This window comes from Oncorhynchus keta, chromosome 36, assembly GCF_023373465.1.
Source record: "Oncorhynchus keta strain PuntledgeMale-10-30-2019 chromosome 36, Oket_V2, whole genome shotgun sequence".
In the NCBI taxonomy this organism is placed as follows: Eukaryota; Metazoa; Chordata; class Actinopteri; order Salmoniformes; family Salmonidae; genus Oncorhynchus; species Oncorhynchus keta.
In genome coordinates this window covers 26,330,193-26,352,089 of record NC_068456.1, presented here as the reverse complement: position 1 = coordinate 26,352,089, position 21,897 = coordinate 26,330,193, and the positions used below count along the sequence as shown (strand labels likewise).

The following is a 21,897-nucleotide window of genomic DNA, read 5'->3' as shown; positions in this document are numbered from 1 at the left end:
GTTACACATTAAAAACAACCTTCAAACCTCTCACTGATCTTATAAAAAAAGATAAACGAAATACAAGAGAACAAAAGAGAAAGAGAGCCTGAAGTGTGAAGCATAATTCAAGTGTTATTCGTCACATACAAATGATAATTTACACTTAATTCCAATATTACATTATCTTATTTAGAAAAGACTCCTTTTCTGTTTCATATCAATGAGGAACAAGATTATATTTGATAATGTATCATAACTCTTTGTGCATTATTATTCACAAATGGCAAATGGCAAATGCATGCAATCAATCTTTAATATTGAATATGAGCCTATTGTTGTATACACATTTTATACAGAACCAGTCAAAAGGTTGGACACACCTACTCATTCAACGGTTTTTCTTTATTTATACTATTTTCTACATTGTAGAATAATAGTGAAGACATCAAAACTATTAAATAATGCATATGGAATCATGTAGTAACTACAAAAGTGTTAAACAAATCATTATATATTTTATACTTGAGATTCTTCAAAGTAGCCACCTTGATTACAGCTTTGCACACTCTAGGCATTCTCTCAACCAGCTTCATGAGGTAGTCACCTGGAATGCATTTCAATTAACAGGTGTGCCTAGTTAAAAGTTAATTGAGGAATTTCTTTCCTTCTTAATGTGTTTGAGCCAATCAGTTATGTTGTGACAAGGTAGGGTTGGTATACAGGAGATAGCCCAATTTGGCAAAAGACCAAGTCTCTTCTTATTATTGGTGGCAGCAGGGTAGCCTAGTGGTTTAGAGCGTTGGACTAGTAACTGAAAGGTTGCATGTTCAAATCCCCGAGCTGACAAGGTACAAATCTGTCGTTCTGCCCCTGAACAGGCAGTTAACCCACTGTTCCTAGGCCGTCATTGAAAATAAGCATTTGTTCTTAACTGACTTGCCTAGTAAAATAAATAAATACAAATATTATGGCAAGAACAGCTCAGAGAAACAACAGTCCATCATTACTTTAAGACATGAAGGTCAGTTAATACAGAACTTTGAAAGTTTCTTAAAGTGCAGTCACAAAAACCATCAAGCGCTATGATGAAACTGGCTCTCATGAGGACCTCCACAGGAAAGGAAGACCCAGAGTTACCTCTGCTGCAGAGGATAAGTTCATTAGAGTTAACAGCCTCAGAAATTTCAGCCCAAATAAATGCTTCACAGAGTTCAAGTAACAGACACATCTCAACAGACTGCGTGAATCAGGCCTTCATGGTAATATTGCTGCAAAGAAACCACTACTAAAGGACACCAATTACAAGAAGAGACTTGCTTGGGCCAAGAAACACGAGCAATGGACATTACACCGGTGGAAATCTGTCTTTTGGTTTGATGAGCCCAAATCAAATGCTGCATCATGTAACCAGGCCTCCACAATCACCCGAGCTCAACCCAATTGAGATGGTTTGGGATGAGTTGGACCACAGAGTGAAGGAAAAGCAGCCATCGCAGAGTGTTGGAAAATAATTATAGGTGAAGCTGGTTGAGAGAATGCTAAGAGTGTGAAAAGCTGTCATCAAGACAAAGGGTGGCTACTTTGAAGAATCTAAAATATATTTAGATTTGTTTAACACTTTTGTAGTTAATACATGATTCCATATGCATTATTTAATATTCCATATGTGTCATTTCATCGTTTTGATGTCTTCACTATTATTCTACAATGTACAAAATTTTAAAAAATTAAGAAAAAATGTTGAATGAGTAGGTGTATCCAAACTTCTGACTGGTACTGTATATGCATATATTAAATATATATATATATATATATATGTAAAAACACTTAAAGTGTGCCGGTATAATGCTTTATAACTTTAGGTTGCAAACGTGATTTAAATATTCCTAAACATTATTACGTTAATACATTAGAATAAAACGCAGTACGTTTTTTGTAAATGTCCCTTCCATGTGATATCATTTCTGTGATCATGAAAACAAATAAAGAAACATGACCTCATGTTGACCTATGTTCGGTTCCATCACAACTTCAGTCACTCAATTCAGTAATTTCAATCAATTCAGTCACTGAAATTACCCAAATCAAACTGAAACCCCAAATCGAGGACATTTAACCAGAGTTGTCTATTGGCTATTTACAATCATCTCACTTTCAGTGAGTGCGTGGCTAGGACTGGCTGGGTATTTCAGTTTGCGCCATGCCTTCTTTCTCGTAGATGTAACAGCCCACGTTGCCGATGTTCACTCCTTTTGGTCCATACAGGATGCCGTAGCAAGGGACGTGGCAGTAAGGTATCCCTTCATGCTGCAGCAAGGGAAACATCAGCAATGTCATATTATAGTTTTGAATCTGATATATTCTGATATTATATTATTATTCAACATCCATTCTTTATCATGAGCCTGTCTCATGACCCTAGACTACAGATGTCAGAATAAGACATACATGAAGGGGCATTTAGCTCTTCTTAATTGCCCCTCCCTGAGGGGATGAATACACTTCTATTGGTTTGATTCAGTCTGATTTAATTTACCAACATCAATGCCTCTTCAGATTGTGTTATAAATCCATGTTTGCATCCTGAAGATGCAAGAGACTTTAATAATAAAATTAATAAAATCACCTTACTTGCACATTTCATTACAAAAATACTGATGCAAGTCTTAAAAGCACCCCTGGCTTCTGTCATCTACAGCAGTGGTTTCCAAACCTTTCCACTAAGCCCCCCTTCTCACAGCTCTGCAGTGATCACTAGCTGGGACAGCCACAAAGTCAAAAAAATCTGATCTTAATCCTAATCCTTACCTTAAAGGGATACTACGGGATTTTGGCATGGAGGCCCTTTATCTACCTTCCGGGAGTCAGATGAACTTGTGAATATCATTTTTATGTCTCAGCGTGCAATTTAAAGGAATTTGCTAACTAGAGCTAGGGCAATTGCTAACTAGCATTAGCGCAATGACTGGAAGTCTATGGGTATCTGCTAACATACTAGTAGATACCCATAGACTTCCAGTCATTTCCAGGCTAGCATGCTAGTAGATACCCATAGACTTCCAGTCATTGCGCTAATGATAGTTAGCATTGGCACACAAAATGACCTCTTACTTCCTTCATACTGGACATAGAGACATTAAAATGGTATCCACAAGTTCCCCTGACTCTGGGGAAGTAGATAAAGGGTCTCCTTGCCAAAATCTAGTATTCCTTTAATCTAGTATTCCTAAACTTAACCACACTGCTAACCCTAATGCCTAACCCCAACCTTAAATTAAGATAAAAAATAAAGTTTTTGTTTTTATGAATTTTGGGGATAAAGCCAATTTTGCACCATCTAGCAGAAATCAGTCAGTTCTGCCACCAGGGCAAGATTCATGACAATAAACGTCAACCTACCTTTTTAAAGCTAATTTCTTGCAATTGTACACATTTTGCTTGCCCCTCAGGTGAACCTCACCGTTTGGGAACCACTACAGTAATAATGTGGATATAATACCTCAGCATGTCCACCAGAGGTCAGTGTCTTCTTACACCTCTCACAGCGCAGGCACGGTCTGTGCCAGTTCCTACCCAGGGACATCACCTTCTCTGCTGCACACACAGACAAACACGTCACTACTACCACCTCATTCAGCTGGCATGTCAGGATCATTAATAAACAGTGCACATGGTTCTATGTGGCTCAGTTGGTAAAAATGTGGTGATTGCAATGCTAAGGTCTCCCGAGTGGTGCAGCGGTCGAAGGCACTGCATCTCAGTGCTTTAGGCGTCACTACAGACACCCTGGTTCAAATCCAGGCTTTATCACAACCGACTATCATTGGGAGTCCCATAGGGCGGTGCAAAATTGGCCCAGTGTCATCCGGGTTTGGCCAGTGTAGGCTGTCATTGTAAATAAGAATTTGTTCTTAACTGACTTGTCGAATTAAATAAAGGTTACACAAGGTTGTGGGTTCAATTCCCACCAAAAATATATGCACTCACTGTACTGTATGTTGCTTTGAAAATATACACATCTGCTAAACTAACATAGAAAATAAACATAAGAAAGCAAATGTTGAAAATAACAGTCTGACCAAAACATACCGAAATAGACCACTTTCTCACAGCCAGGACAGAGTGAGGTCTCTCCAGCAAATGTCCTGGTTGGAGGGGGAAGAACTGGGAAAAACAACAGTGACTGGAGGTTATTCATAAGTTCACCCCACATAAATTAATAAATTAACCTCACTTAAACTCAGAAATGAACCCCACAGAAACATGCAGATTGTATTCCTCCAACCAGACAGCAAATATAATAACAGACACAAACTCAGCATACCAGTGACCAAGTCCAGCTGCTACTGTAAAATAAATGTAATCTCCTACTTTACAGAATTATTCAATATACACAACTTATCTATTCTAAATTCACCACGCAGTTTGCAGATTGAATAGTAACGCATTGTGATACATACATTATCAAAAGGCAAAGCTTCAACAGATTATAAATCATTATAATCGTAATAACGAGCAATCAGCAACTCTCCCACCCCTTCCGTCAAAATCATTTTAATCTTCAAAGGAAATGCTAAGCACAAATTGTGGAGAAGATCTTTTAAAAAGATCTGTTGGTCAATCTTGAATCTTGTAATCAGAGATGGTTCTTTGAAGACATAGTCAGAGATCGACATCTCTTGTGCTGCAAATCACTTCAAAACCATTGGTCCTGATTTAGAGGGTTTATATCTTAGAAATGTATCTTAGATACAAGCCATCCTTTTATATAACTCAAAGTAACGTGTCAATTTTACTTGGAACATTACGTCCCTTGTCACATGTGAAGTGTCACTAACACAATTGGCTCGTCTGTAGGAAAAGCCTCATTAAGGCAAAATACTTCAGGAAGTGAGCCAATCAAAGCTGGCCAATGAAAATTCCTCATTCCTCCCCAGTGACAAACACAGGGTCATTACAAGTGCATGTATGTTTGTGTGTGAAACAAGACAGTCGTTACAACCATTTGGTGGTGAGTAACCCTCTCTCTATTCCCTTTATGTTGCTATATTTAACCCTTAACGGTCATACTTGGAGCACTTGGCAAGGCCAGTTTATTTGAGCAGCCCTGATAAAAAGGACGGGTTCAAATCAAATCAAACTTTATTTGTTACATGAGACAAATACAACATGTAACCTTACCGTGAAATGCTTACTTTACAAGCCCTTAACCAACAGTGTGTGTGTGTGTGTGTGTGTGTGTGTGTGTGTGTGTGTGTGTGTGTGTGCGAGGTTGCGAGAGCTAAGGAGGGTATTTGTTTTTCATCAAGACAATATGCTACTCTAAGCTCCCTTAATTAATAATACTACTACTCCCCTCGCTTTAGCCTGGTCCCAAATCGGTTTGTGCTGTCTTGCTCAGCTCCTGTGGACATTGTTTAGCATGACAAATAGATCTGGGATCTACTGTCCCTTGCCTTTGGGTTGGTTCCAGGTGACCTGCATGGTGGTCCATGGTGTGGTGGGGGATCCCTCAGAGGGGCAGTCGAAGGTGGGTTGAGGAGTCTCGTAGATGTAGGAGCCTGCCCCTCCGATGTTCACACCTGGAGGAGAGGAGAGGAATTTGGTTGTCAGTGTGATTTATTTTAAAAAGGAAATGTTTTAAGCCCCAGTAGAGGTCCTACTGCATAACTCCCATCTTGGCTGATAGACTGAAAACAGAGGAGGAAGAAGCCAAGGGGAAATGCCTGTTGTTTTTCAGTTGGGTTTGAGGTTCCTTTATCCAAACATCCAGAAAGAAACACCGCCCACCTCCAACCAAAACCACCAGAGACACACACATTCCAGACAAATTCCTTGTTTCTGTATGTATGTTGTATGTATGTATGGACTGGGGTCAACTCAACTTTAATGTAGGATGATCTCATTCTTTATGGATAATCTATGAAGCTCCTCAAAATAATTTTCTTTGATATGAGCGCAAGTTTGTCAGATGTGTAACCCTCTTTACATTTAACTTCCCCAGTCTAATTAACCTCCCCTATTGGCCCCTAACTGCTGGAACCCACTTTCTCTTCCAGGTGTTATGGCACCCCCACAACAACAATCATGTAATATGCTATTTAGTCATTGTTAGTTTTTTTTTTTACCTGGATAACACTCGCCAGTCCAGCTTCCCTGCCCATCCACCGCTGCCCCCTGGACACTGATCTCTTGGCTACATAGCTGATGCACGCTGGACTGTCCATTAATCACGGTACTCCATTCTGCTTGTTTGTTTTATCTGTCGGCCCCGTTGCCTAGTCAACGCCATTTTACCTGCTGTTTGTTGTGCTAGCTGATTAGCTGTTGTTGTCTCACCTACTGTTTTAGCTAGCTTTCCCAATTCAACACCTGTGATTACTGTATGCCTCGCTGTATGTCTCTCTCATATGTCAATATGCCTTGTATACTGTTGTTCAGGTTAGTGATCATTGTTTTAGTTCACAATGGAGCCCCTAGTTCCACTTTTCATACCCCTGTTACCTCCTTTGTCCCACCTCCCACACATGCAGTGACCTCACCCATTACAACCAGCATGTCCAGAGATACAACCTCTCTCATCATCACCCAGTGCCTGGGCTTACCTCCGCTGTACCCGCACCCCACCATACCCCTGTCTGCGCATTATGCCCTGAATATATTCTACCATGCCCAGAAACCTGCTCCTCTTATTCTCTGTCCCCAACGCTCTAGGCGACCAGTTTTGATAGCCTTCAGCCGCACCCTCATACTACTCCTTCTCTGCTCCGCGGGTGATGTGGAGGTAAATCCAGGCCCTGCATGTCCCCAGGCACCCTCATTTGTTGACTTCTGTGATCGAAAAAGCCTTGGTTTCATGCATGTCAACATCAGAAGCCTCCTCCCTAAGTTTGTTTTACTCACTGCTTTAGCACACTCTGCTAACCCTGATGTCCTTGCCGTGTCTGAATCCTGGCTCAGGAAGGCCACCAAAAATTTAGAGATTTCCATACCCAACTATAACATCTTCCGTCAAGATAGAACTGCCAAAGGGGGAGGAGTTGCAGTCTACTGCAGAGATAGCCTGCAAAGTAATGTCATACTTTCCAGGTCCATAGCCAAACAGTTCGAACTACTAATTTTGAAAATTACTCTCTCCAGAAATAAGTCTCTCACTGTTGCCGCCTGCTACCGACTCCCCTCAGCTCCCAGCTGTGCCCTGGACACCATTTGTGAATTGATCGCCCCCCATCTAGCTTCAGAGTTTGTTCTGTTAGGTGACCTAAACTGGGATATGCTTAACACCCCGGCAGTCCTACAATCTAAGCTCGATGCCCTCAATCTCACACAAATCATCAAGGAACCCACCAGGTACAACCCTAACTCCGTAAACAAGGGTACCCTCATAGACGTCATCCTGACCAACTGGCCCTCCAAATACACCTCCGCTGGCTTCAACCAGGATCTCATCGATCACTGCCTCATTGCCTGTATCCGCCACGGAGCCGCAGTCAAACGACCACCCCTCATCACTGTCAAACGCTCCCTAAAACACTTCTGCGAGCAGGCCTTTCTAATCAACCTGGCCCGGGTATCCTGGAAGGACATTGACCTCATCCCGTCAGTTGAGGATGCCTGGTCATTCTTTACAAGTAACTTCCTCACCATTTTAGATAAGCATGCTCCGTTCAAAAAATGCAGAACCAAGAACAGATACAGCCCTTGGTTCACTCCAGACCTGACTGCCCTCGACCAGCACAAAAACATCCTGTGGCGGACTGCAATAGCATCTAATAGTCCCCGCGATATGCAACTGTTCAGGGAAGTCAGGAACCAATACACGCAGTCAGTCAGGAAAGCTAAGGCCAGCTACTTCAGGCAGAAGTTTGCATCCTGTAGCTCCAACTTCAAAAAAGTTCTGGGACACTGTGAAGTCCATGGAGAACAAGAGCACCTCCTCCCAGCTGCCCACTGCACTGAGGCTAGGTAACACGGTCACCACCGATAAATCCATGATTATCGAAAACTTCAATAAGCATTTCTCAACGGCTGGCCATGCCTTCCGCCTGGCTACTCCAACCTCGGCCAACAGCTTCCCCCGCCCCACCCAAGCCTCTCCAGGTTCTCCTTTACCCAAATCCAGATAGCTGATGTTCTGAAAGAGCTGCAAAACCTGGACCCGTACAAATCAGCTGGGCTTGACAATCTGGACCCTCTATTTCTGAAACTATCCGCCACCATTGTCGCAACCCCTATTACCAGCCTGTTCAACCTCTCTTTCATATCGTCTGAGCTCCCCAAGGATTGGAAAGCTGCCGCAGTCATCCCCCTCTTCAAAGGGGGAGACACCCTGGACCTAAACTGTTACAGACCTATATCCATCCTGCCCTGCCTATCTAAGGTCTTCGAAAGCCAAGTCAACAAACAGGTCACTGACCATCTCGAATCCCACCGTAACTTCTCCGCTGTGCAATCTGGTTTCCGAGCCGGTCACGGGTGCACCTCAGCCACACTCAAGGTACTAAACGATATCATAACCGCCATCGATAAAAGACAGTACTGTGCAGCCGTCTTCATCGACCTTGCCAAGGCTTTCGTATCTGTCAATCACCATATTCTTATCGGCAGACTCAGTAGCCTCGGTTTTTCGGATGACTGCCTTGCCTGGTTCACCAATTACTTTGCAGACAGAGTTCAGTGTGTCAAATCGGAGGGCATGCTGTCCGGTCCTCTGGCAGTCTCTATGGGGACAGGGTTCAATTCTTGGGCCGACTCTTTTCTCTGTATATATCAATGATGTTGCTCTTGCTGCGGGCGATTCCCTGATCCACCTCTACGCAGACGACACCATTCTATATACTTTCGGCCCGTCATTGGACACTGTGCTATCTAACCTCCAAACGAGCTTCAATGCCATACAACACTCCTTCCGTGGCCTCCAACTGCTCTTAAACGCTAGTAAAACCAAATGCATGCTTTTCAACCGATCGCTGCCTGCACCCGCATGCCTGACTAGCATCACCACCCTGGATGGTTCCGACCTTGAATATGTGGACATCTATAAGTACCTAGGTGTCTGGCTAGACTGCAAACTCTCCTTCCAGACTCATATCAAACATCTCCAATCGAAAATCAAATCAAGAGTCTGCTTTCTATTCCGCAACAAAGCCTCCTTCACTCACGCCGCCAAGCTTACCCTAGTAAAACTGACTATCCTACCGATCCTCGACTTCGGCGATGTCATCTACAAAATGGATTCCAACACTCTACTCAGCAAACTGGATGCAGTCTATCACAGTGCCATCCGTTTTGTCACTAAAGCACCTTATACCACCCACCACTGCGACTTGTATGCTCTAGTCGGCTGGCCCTCGCTACATATTCGTCGCCAGACCCACTGGCTCCAGGTCATCTACAAGTCCATGCTAGGTAAAGCTCCGCCTTATCTCAGTTCATTGAAGGAACTTTAAGAAATTAGGCCCACCTGGTTAGGAGTAATAATTGAATAGGCTCTGAATAGGCTCTGGTCAGGCTGCATAACACCAGGGCAGGAGGTCATTATAGATATATAAATATCTGTCTGGGCTCCACACAGCACACTGAAGAGGTCATGCACTTTGATGCATTGGAAATGCCTTGAAAAACCATATAGTATCTGTGTGATAAAATGGTCTAATGTTTTAAACACTGTTTTCTTAATCATTCAACTACTGTTATGACTGTTTGTGTGAGTGGGGAAAGGAGTGCATTTGTGATGCTGTATGAAGTGTGGAGGTGTTTATGTGTGTGTGCGTGTGTGTGTGTCACATTCGTTATAAGGATCGGACCAAGGCTCAGCGTGGTATACATACATTCTTATTTATTTAAAGAAGGAACACTGAACAAACTAACTAAATAACTAAACGAAACATGAAGCTATACAAACGAGTGCTGACAGGCCACTACACATAGACAAGATCTCACAAACACCAAAGCGAAATGGCTACCTAAATATGATCCCCAATCAGAGACAATAATAAACAGCTGCCTCTGATTGGGAACCATATCAGGCCACCATAAACATACAAATCACCTAGACCTACAAAAACCCTAGACAATACAAAAACCCTAGACAATACAAAAACTAGCATACCCACCCTAGTCACACCCTGACCTAACCAAAATATAAAGAAAACAGAAATATCTAAGGTCAGGGCGTGACAGTGTGTGTGTAACGGGTATATATACATTTTTTTTTTTATTCAACAGCACTGTGTATCTAAGACAATTTCCCCCTCAGAGACAACAAAGATGATCCTATATGTATGCTATTAGACATTCTTCCTCGTCATATATTTGTGATGAGGCTTTTTAACAGTAATCTCTTACCTTTGGGTCCAAAGAGAGTTCCATAGCATGGTTTGTGACAGTAGGGCAGTCCATCATGCTGAAAGACAGAGAATGTCTAATATTAACAAATAATCTATAGTCATAAGAAATAGCTGAATATGGTTCATTAATAAAAACAAATATACAATTTAAGTTCAACTTCAGCTGTAACTATTTACTGAAACAGTTCTACTTATTACATAAATAAACTTTTTACTGAAGCTGTTACTATTTACTGAAACAGTTCTACTTATTTCAGAAATAACCTGTTTACTGAAGTTGAAACTACTGAAACAGTTCACAATTCACTGAAACTGAACTTTACAGCCAGTCAACGTTATTGTAAAGCATTGGGTTTAAACCAATCAGACAGATGTTATATTTCAGGAATGTGACCGCTGACCGGTCACTGGAATTGTCACAAATCGCATCCTATTCTGTTTATTGTGCACTGCATTTGACCTGGGCCCATTGGGCAGCAATTGTCTTTCAAATATATACAAATGCCTTCTCCTCCTGACCCCTTCAAGTTAATTATGGAGGAACTCTCTCTGTCAGTCCTAAAACGGACTGGGCCGAGCAGAGCAGAGATCCTTCAAACACCTCCCCAATTCAGACTTTAATTTGAACAAACTGCTTCCATATGCTCTAGCTAGCTCCCTCACATTTCGGGGCATGAACTGGGAAGAGGGCAATATTTAGACAACTAACACCCTTCTGAGAGGAGGATAGCAGAGATTTAGGATGCTGTGACCTCACCAGGCTCTTCAAGCTCTTCAATCTAAATGGCTGCATATGAAACCAACCATAGAGAGTAAGTCCCAAAAGGCACCCAGTGCCCATGGGGTCAAAAGTAGTGCACTATTTAGTGAATAGGGTGCCTTTTATGACTCAACCTTAGAAACACGCAATGAATGTGACACACCTCTTTTCGGACCAACACTGGGTTATTGTGTGTGACACAGCTCAAACAGTACCTATATGAATGAATGTGACACACCTCTTTTCGGACCAACACTGGGTTATTGTGTGTGACACAGCTCAAACAGTACCTATATGAATGAATGTGACACACCTCTTTTCGGACACAGCTCACTCTGAACACACAGGAATGATCTGTGTGTGTGTTTGTGTGCGTACGTGCGAGATATGTGTGTGTGAGATATGTGTTTCCTCAAGCAGAATAATATTTAATTACTTGACAAACTCCCTTACGCCACAAGAACAACAAAGTAAGACAAACCAAAACTCCAAAGAAGATTATCCAAAAACACTGAAGTCTCTAATGAAATACCCTTTTGCTGCGTAAAGATTCAGATCATCCCAGAATGACATAAGGTGATTACATTGTCAGAAACAATGGTAACACCGTGTAGGTACATATTAAGAAATGGCATTTAGTGTGCAATTATTTGCGGTTCAATTGCATTGATGTGGATACAGGGCTCTAAACTGCGATCTATTTGGTCACATATGCAACAAAATATTTTGCTGTGTGACAAAAAATATGTATATATATTTGTACATGTATTTTCTCATAATAATTGTTGTAATGATAAGGCCTTGCTATACCATTGTTTTACGAGCGTAGATTTGTTTAGCGTCCTGCTTGCCCCATTAATACAACGAAAACTAACCGTAGCGTGAAATTTAGAAAGCATAAAAAAAGCATATTATTCCTAAATACGCACATGATTTTCATAGTGAATCATTGAATGTGTCACATATACACACTGATAACTTCAAAGTTTAATCATCACTTCCTGCATAGCTATTTCAGGCTCTTTATATACGGACACTGAGGTCTGGAACATGGTGTCTAGGACAGCCTGTGACTCAGGTTGTCCCATGTCTGATCATTTGAAATGATGTTTTTTTTCTGGAGAGTGAACGTGCGTCCCAAATGGGATTCAACCTCTGATACCACAAGTATCCGTTACAGACCTGACAGTCTGTTGTGATGTCACACTTTGGCCCGTTCATTGTCACACTGTCACTGAGGGCGTTATGTCATGGAGAAGACATTTTTCAATGTGATGAATATGTTAGCATTGTAGGCTACAGCCTCTCTGACAAGGTCATTATAAATGTATACTTAGTCTTTTAACATCTACTTAACTTTAAAGATGCCAACATCAGGTACCCATGACTTTTGGCATGTCTGTATTTTCAATGATCCCAACAGCCAGAAGTAATGAGAGTTCCCCGAATGAGAAACCCTTTCAGGAATGCAAATGCCATTCTCCCCTCTCTGTCCCTCCCTGATGAAAATATATATTTGACCCCTGAGAGAGAGAAGGGGAGAATTTGTTTTCCTTTAAAATGACTCAAATCAAATGGAAACTGTGTATAAAAGACAATGGACCTACATTCATACAGTTTCAGGATGTCATAGAAAAAGTTGTGAATGCACCACCCCTGTAGTAGTCGCTCTGGGCTGGTGACAGTGAGCAGTGCTTGTAAATGACTGTAAATGTAATGTTAAATGTTGAAAAGTCAGTGACCCTTCCATCCACGCTTAAAGGTAATCAGAAATCAAAAGTTTATGTGACAAAACAAGAAAGCTGGACAGTACCATCTAAACTGGTGATTTTTTTTTCATAACTAAAATATTGATTTTTGGTGAGGACCTTTTGGCAGACCGACACCCCTGAAGTAGACAGTATATGGGCTGGTGACAGTGAACTAGCAGTGCTTGTACATTATTCCATGTACTGTCCAGAAGGACCTGTGTAAGAAAATTCAACTGCTTCTCAATGACAGTATGGAGGTTAAGACTACTAGACAATTGCCTCTCAAAAAGTCAAGCATGTGAATTCTCCCCTGAGACTATATCAGCAAGTCATTTTTTTATATGAAAAAGCCTTCCATCCACAAGTAACCCTTAAAGGTGCACTATGCAGAAATCAAATTTTAGTTTATGTGACAAAACAAGCAAGTGGTCCTTCTGAACCAGCACAGTTGGTAGAGCATGGCGCCCTGGCCCACTGAACCACTGATAGTGGGTTCTGAATTCTGTTCCCTGGGACCACCCATGTCTGTTCCCTAGAACCAACTGTATTCCCTGCCCACTGAACCATGACTGACTGTAAGTGCTTTCCCTGGGCCATAAAACTGCTGTTCCCTGGGCCACTGAAATGTCTGTTCCCTACTATATTGTATATTAACCAACTTGTTATTAAGTATTGTTCCCTGGATAATCATTGTTCCCTGGGCCACTAAACTGCTGTGATTTTTTTTTCATAACTAGAAATATTGTATTTTTGGCTGTTTGAAGCTCGTGTATAAAACCGAAAGTAAAAGACGTAAAAGACGCAAAAATGTATCTTAAGAAGAGGAAGCATATAAATAGCGCACATAGAACAGATATACCGCTTCTTAGACTTGCTTCTTGAGAATGACAGATCCATAAGTCATATTTCTATGTGAGTTTGGTCAGGTCGCCCAAAAGGTTACATATTGCAATTTTAAAATTCAACTAGTCTTCAGATGAAAGGACAATGACAGTATGGAGGTTAAGACTACTAGACTAGAGAGTACAACCACAGCATGCCACTGAACCAACTTCTGCTCCACTGAACCAACTCTATTCCCTGGGCCAGTCCATTTTTTTCCCTACTGAAAACTGCTGTTCCCTGAAAAAACTGTCTGTTCCCTGCAAAACCAGCGTTCCCTGGCAGAAAGACATTCCCTGAGACCATCAGAACATAAAAATAAATAATGAATTGTTCCCTGGCCCACTGAACCAACTGCCTGTTCCCTGGCCCACTGAACCAACTGCCTGTTCCCTGGCCCACTGAACCAACTGCCTGTTCCCTGTCTGTTCCTGCCCACTGAACCAACTGCCTGTTCCCTGGCCCACTGAACCAACTGTCTGTTCCCCCACTGGCCAACTGTCTGTTCCTGGCCCACTGAACCAACTGTCTGTTCCCTGGCCCACTGAACCAACTGTCTGTTCCCTGGCCCACTGAACCAACTGCCTGTTCCCTGGCCCACTGAACCAACTGCCTGTTCCCTGGCCCACTGAACCAACTGCCTGTTCCCTGGCCCACTGAACCAACTGCCTGTTCCCTGGCCCACTGAACCAACTGTCTGTTCCCTGGCCCACTGAACCAACTGTCTGTTCCCTGGGCCACTGAACCAACTGTCTGTTCCCTGGGCCACTGAACCAACTGTCTGTTCCCTGGGCCACTGAACCAACTGTCTGTTCCCTGGGCCACTGAACCAACTGTCTGTTCCCTGGGCCACTGAACCAACTGTCTGTTCCCTGGGCCACTGAACCAACTGTCTGTTCCCTGGCCCACTGAACCAACTGTCTGTTCCCTGGCCCACTGAACCAACTGTCTGTTCCCTGGCCCACTGAACCAACTGTCTGTTCCCTGGCCCACTGAACCAACTGCCTGTTCCCTGGCCCACTGAACCAACTGCCTGTTCCCTGGCCCACTGAACCAACTGTCTGTTCCCTGGCCCACTGAACCAACTGTCTGTTCCCTGGCCCACTGAACCAACTGTCTGTTCCCTGGCCCACTGAACCAACTGTCTGTTCCTGGCCCACTGAACCAACTGTCTGTTCCTGTTCCCTGGCCACTGAACCAACTGCCTGTTCCCTGGCCCACTGAACCAACTGCCTGTTCCCTGGCCCACTGAACCAACTGTCTGTTCCCTGGCCCACTGAACCAACTGCCTGTTCCCTGGCCCACTGAACCAACTGCCTGTTCCCTGGCCCACTGAACCAACTGCCTGTTCCCTGGCCCACTGAACCAACTGCCTGTTCCCTGGCCCACTGAACCAACTGCCTGTTCCCTGGCCCACTGAACCAACTGCCTGTTCCCTGGCCCACTGAACCAACTGTCTGTTCCCTGGCCCACTGAACCAACTGTCTGTTCCCTGGCCCACTGAACCAACTGTCTGTTCCCTGGCCCACTGAACCAACTGTCTGTTCCCTGGCCCACTGAACCAACTGTCTGTTCCCTGGCCCACTGAACCAACTGTTCCCTGGGCCACTGAACCAACTGTCTGTTCCTGGGCCACTGAACCAACTGCCTGTTCCCTGGCCCACTGAACCCTGGTTCCCCACTGAACCAACTGTCTGTTCCCTGGGCCACTGAACCAACTGTCTGTTCCCTGGCAAACTGAACCAACTGCCTGTTCCCTGGCCCACTGAACCAACTGCCTGTTCCCTGGCCCACTGAACCAACTGCCTGTTCCCTGGCCCACTGAACCAACTGTCCTGTTCCTGGCCCACTGAACCAACTGCCTGTTCCCACTGGCCCACTGAACCAACTGCCTGTTCCCTGGCCCACTGAACCAACTGCCTGTTCCCTGGCCCACTGAACCAACTGCCTGTTCCTGGCCCACTGAACCAACTGCCTGTTCCCTGGCCCACTGAACCAACTGTCTGTTCCCTGGCCCACTGAACCAACTGTCTGTTCCCTGGCCCACTGAACCAACTGTCTGTTCCCTGGGCCCACTGAACCAACTGTCTGTTCCCTGGGCCACTGGCCCACTGAACCAACTGTCTGTTCCCTGGCCCACTGAACCAACTGCCTGTTCCCTGGCCCACTGAACCAACTGCCTGTTCCCTGGCCCACTGAACCAACTGTCTGTTCCCTGGCCCACTGAACCAACTGTCTGTTCCTGGCCCACTGAACCAACTGTCCTGTTCCCTGGCCCACTGAACCAACTGCCTGTTCCCCTGAACCAACTGCCCACTGAACCAACTGCCTGTTCCCTGGCCCACTGAACCAACTGTCTGTTCCCTGGGCCACTGAACCAACTGTCTGTTCCCTGGCCCACTGAACCAACTGTCTGTTCCCTGGCCCACTGAACCAACTGCCTGTTCCCTGGCCCACTGAACCAACTGTCTGTTCCCTGGCCCACTGAACCAACTGTCTGTTCCCTGGCCCACTGAACCAACTGTCTGTTCCCTGGGCCACTGAACCAACTGTCTGTTCCCTGGGCCACTGAACCAACTGTCTGTTCCCTGGCCCACTGAACCAACTGTCTGTTCCCTGGCCCACTGAACCAACTGTCTGTTCCCTGGCCCACTGAACCAACTGTCTGTTCCCTGGCCCACTGAACCAACTGTCTGTTCCCTGGCCCACTGAACCAACTGTCTGTTCCCTGGCCCACTGAACCAACTGTCTGTTCCCTGGCCCACTGAACCAACTGTCTGTTCCCTGGCCCACTGAACCAACTGTCTGTTCCCTGGCCCACTGAACCAACTGTCTGTTCCCTGGCCCACTGAACCAACTGTCTGTTCCCTGGCCCACTGAACCAACTGCCTGTTCCCTGGCCCACTGAACCAACTGTCTGTTCCCTGGCCCACTGAACCAACTGTCTGTTCCCTGGCCCACTGAACCAACTGCCTGTTCCCTGGCCCACTGAACCAACTGTCTGTTCCCTGGCCCACTGAACCAACTGTCTGTTCCCTGGCCCACTGAACCAACTGCCTGTTCCCTGGCCCACTGAACCAACTGTCTGTTCCCTGGCCCACTGAACCAACTGTCTGTTCCCTGGCCCACTGAACCAACTGTCTGTTCCCTGGGCCACTGAACCAACTGTCTGTTCCCTGGCCCACTGAACCAACTGTCTGTTCCCTGGCCCACTGAACCAACTGTCTGTTCCCTGGGCCCACTGGCCCACTGTTCCCTGGCCCAACCAACTGTCTGTTCCCTGGCCCACTGAACCAACTGTCTGTTCCCTGGCCCACTGAACCAACTGTCTGTTCCCTGGGCCACTGAACCAACTGTCTGTTCCCTGGGCCACTGAACCAACTGTCTGTTCCCTGGCCCACTGAACCAACTGTCTGTTCCTGGCCCACTGAACCAACTGTCTGTTCCCTGGCCCACTGAACCAACTGTCTGTTCCTGGCCCACTGAACCAACTGTCTGTTCCCTGGCCCACTGAACCAACTGTCTGTTCCCTGGCCCACTGAACCAACTGTCTGTTCCCTGGCCCACTGAACCAACTGTCTGTTCCTGGCCCACTGAACCAACTGTCTGTTCCCTGGGCCACTGAACCAACTGTCTGTTCCCTGGCCCACTGAACCAACTGCCTGTTCCCTGGGCCACTGAACCAACTGTCTGTTCCCTGGCCCACTGAACCAACTGTCTGTTCCCTGGCCCACTGAACCAACTGTCTGTTCCTGGGCCACTGAACCAACTGTCTGTTCCCTGGGCCACTGAACCAACTGTCTGTTCCCTGGCCCACTGAACCAACTGTCTGTTCCCTGGCCCACTGAACCAACTGTCTGTTCCCTGGCCCACTGAACCAACTGTCTGTTCCCTGGGCCACTGAACCAACTGTCTGTTCCCTGGCCCACTGAACCAACTGTCTGTTCCCTGGCCCACTGAACCAACTGTCTGTTCCCTGGCCCACTGAACCAACTGTCTGTTCCCTGGGCCACTGAACCAACTACCCCATAGTCTCCAAACGAATGTACACTGAAACACTGAATCAAGGCTTGACTTTGTCACTTACTGGTCTGAAATGACCTGAATGAGTAGCCTCAGTCACAGGAGGCTGCTGAGGGGAGGATAGCTCATAATAATGGAGTGAATTGAATGCTATCAAACACATGAAAGCCATATGTTTGATGTGTTCGATTCCATTCCAGCCATTACTATGAGCCTGTCCTCCCCAAATAAGGAGCCTCCAGCCACATGTGGCCTCAGTAGCCCTAGTATCAATCAACTCAAAGACTTGTTTGGGCCAGGACGATGACTTACCCCTGGGTTAGGGTATCAAACAGGCTTCCAAAACAACTATAGCCCTTTGACATTTGTCCTACTCTGTGAGACTTGGAGAACACTAGTCAGGAGACCAACCATACCTGACCAGAATATTGGGCCTCTAACTATAATTCAGTTACTTGGAGTCTGTGATAAGTGAAAAATATAGTTTAGAGTGCACATTTAGATGAATGTGTTATATAGCCTTTCCAGACACTGGCTAGAATCATTCTGATCCCCTTCTGTAATTTTTGACAGCCACAGATAGAGGCCTAGTCGGGACTCAAAACCCCCCCTGCCAGGGGGCATATGTGGTCCCCCACTGGCTCGACACTGCGTAGTTTTTATACATTGTTTATTGATTGTTTTATTGTCTTTTACTATTTTTAGTACAATAAACCCTCACTGGGGATCCGTGCACCAAGCTGAGTCTTCATTGTCCAGGCCCACCTGTGCAGTCTTCATTTTGAGCTTCTATTCAATCTCTGTTATCCTTCTTTTGATATATGTATATTTCTGGGATTTGCTTATTATTTTTCTGACTGTGAGGATGAGTCATCCTTGAACAGTTGCTGTTACCATGACTGTAAAGTAAAGCTCCTTTCTTACATTTAACAGGACATACTGTGCATGACTAGGCAGAAATGTGGGGTCCTGAGAGATCATACAAGAGGATTACACTGTTAATACTACACTAGCAATAACATAACCCTACACTTTCTAGATACTAATGGAATTACTTTGTTTCAAATATCTGGGATCATATTCACAAAGATTCTCAGATTAGGAGTGCTGATGTAGCCTCGGTTTTGATTTTAGATCTTAATTAAGGAAGATTACATGGACAGTGGGATCCTGATCCCAGATCAGCATTCCTACTCTAAGACGCTTTATGAATACTGGCCCTGACTCTTACTAAAGTCTTAATACTTGCATTCCCCAACCCTTCGTTATTTCCATCCATCATCCTCAGTGTCATATTTGTCTTGAGGAAGAAGCACCCTGGTGAAACGAGAGACAAGTCCTCTTGACAGAGTTCCATTAAACATTCACTCGAATTAGAGACGTCCCCTGAGCTAACATTCCATTCCACTACTAGGCTGGCTAACTGCCATGCTCAGGGGAGGACACAGTGTGTGTGTGTGTGTGTGTGTGTGTGTGTGTGTGTGTGTGTGTGTCCCATGTCTGTGAGATGGGGGTGCAGTCAGATATACAAGCCCTAGATTCTGAACTTGAACGATTCAGCTCAGTGAGCTAGAAAATCTTTTGAGCGGGACAATGAAAGGTGGCAGGACACTGCCTGTGTTCTAAATGGCACCATATTCCCTATGTAGTGCCCTATATACACTAAGTTATTGTACAAACAACAGGATTTTTTTGGTCAGTGTAGGGAATAGGGTACCATTTGCGACACAGACACAGTAGAAAGGATCTGGGTCGCGATGCCTGGTGAGGGATCGGAGTGGACAAAGGATGAGTGTCCGATTATTCTAAACCCACGCTTTGGTTCACAGACCAGCTACAATCAAAGGGACCCACAAAAACATAGCCGCTCAACAGTTTCATTCTTGAGATGATTGGAATTTCTAGGTCACTGAATTTCACAGCCACTGTTATCTGACTTCTAATGTAGATGCGCCACAGCAACTTTTCGTTTGAGTTTATATATGGGCCTAAAAGCAACTCACTAAACTGACAACACCCCTTAGTTGTGATACAGTTTATGCTCAAATAGCTTTACATTGTATGGGGGTTAGTGGCCTGCCCTACTCCCTCCGTCCCCATGCAACCCCTTCCTTCTCTCCCATTCTCTTGAGTAGGATAGCACATCCCTTCGCTGTATCTCTCTTTGTCTCGCCCCCTCCCTCCCTCCCTCCCTTTATTCTTGGGTAAGATAGCACACCGCTCTCTTTCTCTCTCTCTGTCTCTCTCTCTCACTCTCTTGTCCCGAGTGGCGCAGTGGTCTAAGGCTGTATCACAACCGGCCGTGATCGGGAGTCCCATAGGGCGGTGCACAATTGGCCAAGTATTGTCCGCGTTAGGGGAGGGTTTGGCCGGGGTAGGCCATCATTGTAAATAAGAATTTGTTCTTAACTGACTTGTCTGGTTAAATAAAGTATAAATAATAAAGAAATAACATCTCCCTCTCTGTAGAAAGGATATTTTATTTGATTACGGTCACAGGGCTTCCCTTTACCTCAGCGTGGTTGCCAGCCGACAGGGTTTTGTTACAGCGTTTGCATTTCAGGCAGAACCGGTGCCAGTTCTTCCCCAGCGAGCTCACTTTCTCAGCTGCAGGACAGAAAGAGAGAAAAAATTACAACACAGTAAAAACAATGGAGTAGGCCTTGTTGTTTCCAGTAATTAACATATTTTGAGGCGTGCCTTGTAATATGCTATATTTGTTGCACTCGTGAGTGAGAATGCTGTACCAATATTACTCTGATGTGATTATAGTGCCCCATCAATTGAAAATGTATAGAGGATAGATTGGAGTGGCAGCAAGTCGTAATGGTGCTATGCCTAGAATTTCCTCTGTGTGGATGTAAGGTGAATTGCAACAGCAATAAGCTGCATTCAAAATCAATCTCCCGGATCTCATTTCCCTGTAACATGGCGGAGACCCGTGATTGACTCGAGCTTGAGCCTTTCACAGCAATTTAGATGGTACAATGATTCCCTACACTACTACGTGCTTGTATTCTCACACAAACTGAAATTGAGCAAATGGTGTAGACTTTTTGAAACCAAGAAATGACAGAGCAAATTCTACAATGGCCATTTGACCCAATGTCCACTAGATAACACAGCTACAAAGTCAAAAACACCTTTCCCATTTTTACAACAGATGCTGCTCCGGCAGGAGAATCAATTACATAAATTACAGGCTTGCAGATCTTTGGCATTCTAGTTGTCAATTTGTTGAGGTAATCTGAAGAGATTTCACCCCATGCTTCCTGAAGCACCTCCCACAAATTGGATTGGCTTGATGGGCACTTCTTACAGTCAGAATGGTGGGTGTAGCTGGTGTATGCAGTCAGGAGCAGGAGAGCAGAGAATTGGGAGCAACGTAACTTTACTCAGAATAATGAATGGTGCAAGGTAAAACAATACACTTGCCCAAATACATGAACATCAACTTTTACTCACGGGCAAGAAACAGCACCCGTCGAAATAATCAGTCACCAACATTACAGAACATGACATTAAACAATCCCCCACAACACCATGGGGGAAACAGAGGGTTAAATACATGAACAATAATTAGGGGAATGAAAAACAGGTGTGTATAAACAAAGACAAAACAAATGGAAAATGAAAAGTGGATCGGCGATGGCTCGTAGACCGGCGAACAAGGAGAGCCCGAACAAGGAGAGGAACAGTACCGGCCGGTACCCCAGTACGCACTGGAAGGGAGAGAGGTTAGTGGAGGAGTGGCGGAGCGAGTTTTGGGCCATCTCTGACCAGGGTATGAATGCCGCCCACTCGCCCAGCCGGTCCTGGCAATAGGACCGCAGAAACCTATCCACATCCTGGTTCACTCTCTCCACCTGCCCGTTACTCTTGGGGTGAAAACCTGAGGTAAGGCTTATCGAGACCCCCAGACGTTTCATGAATGCCCTCCAGATCCTTGACGTGAACTGGGGACCTCGATCAGATACTATGTACTCAGGCACCCTGTAGTGCCAGAAGACGTGTGTGAACAGAGCCTCCGCATTATATAGGGCCGTAGGGAGACCGGGCAAAGGGAGGAGACGGCAGGACTTAGAAAACCGATCCACAACGACCAGGATCGTGATGTTACCCTGTGAGGGAGGAAGATCCGCCAGGAAGT

At 45.0% G+C, this 21,897-nt stretch overlaps 1 protein-coding gene across 1 annotated transcript in view; it reads right to left on the bottom strand.

The window, feature by feature from the left end:
• Nucleotides 1-111: 111 nt before the first annotated feature.
• Nucleotides 112-21,897, bottom strand: part of LOC118369850 (cysteine-rich protein 2-like) — a 31,630-nt gene continuing 9,844 nt past the window's right edge. The window contains exons 2-7 of the mRNA XM_052498727.1: nt 20,260-20,354; nt 10,330-10,387; nt 5,439-5,564; nt 4,072-4,146; nt 3,482-3,576; nt 112-2,289 (exon numbers count right to left, since the gene is read on the bottom strand). Coding sequence (XP_052354687.1) covers nt 2,152-2,289; nt 3,482-3,576; nt 4,072-4,146; nt 5,439-5,564; nt 10,330-10,387; nt 20,260-20,354 — 587 coding nt within the window. The 3' untranslated portion in view covers nt 112-2,151. The remainder of the gene's footprint in view (nt 2,290-3,481; nt 3,577-4,071; nt 4,147-5,438; nt 5,565-10,329; nt 10,388-20,259; nt 20,355-21,897) is intronic.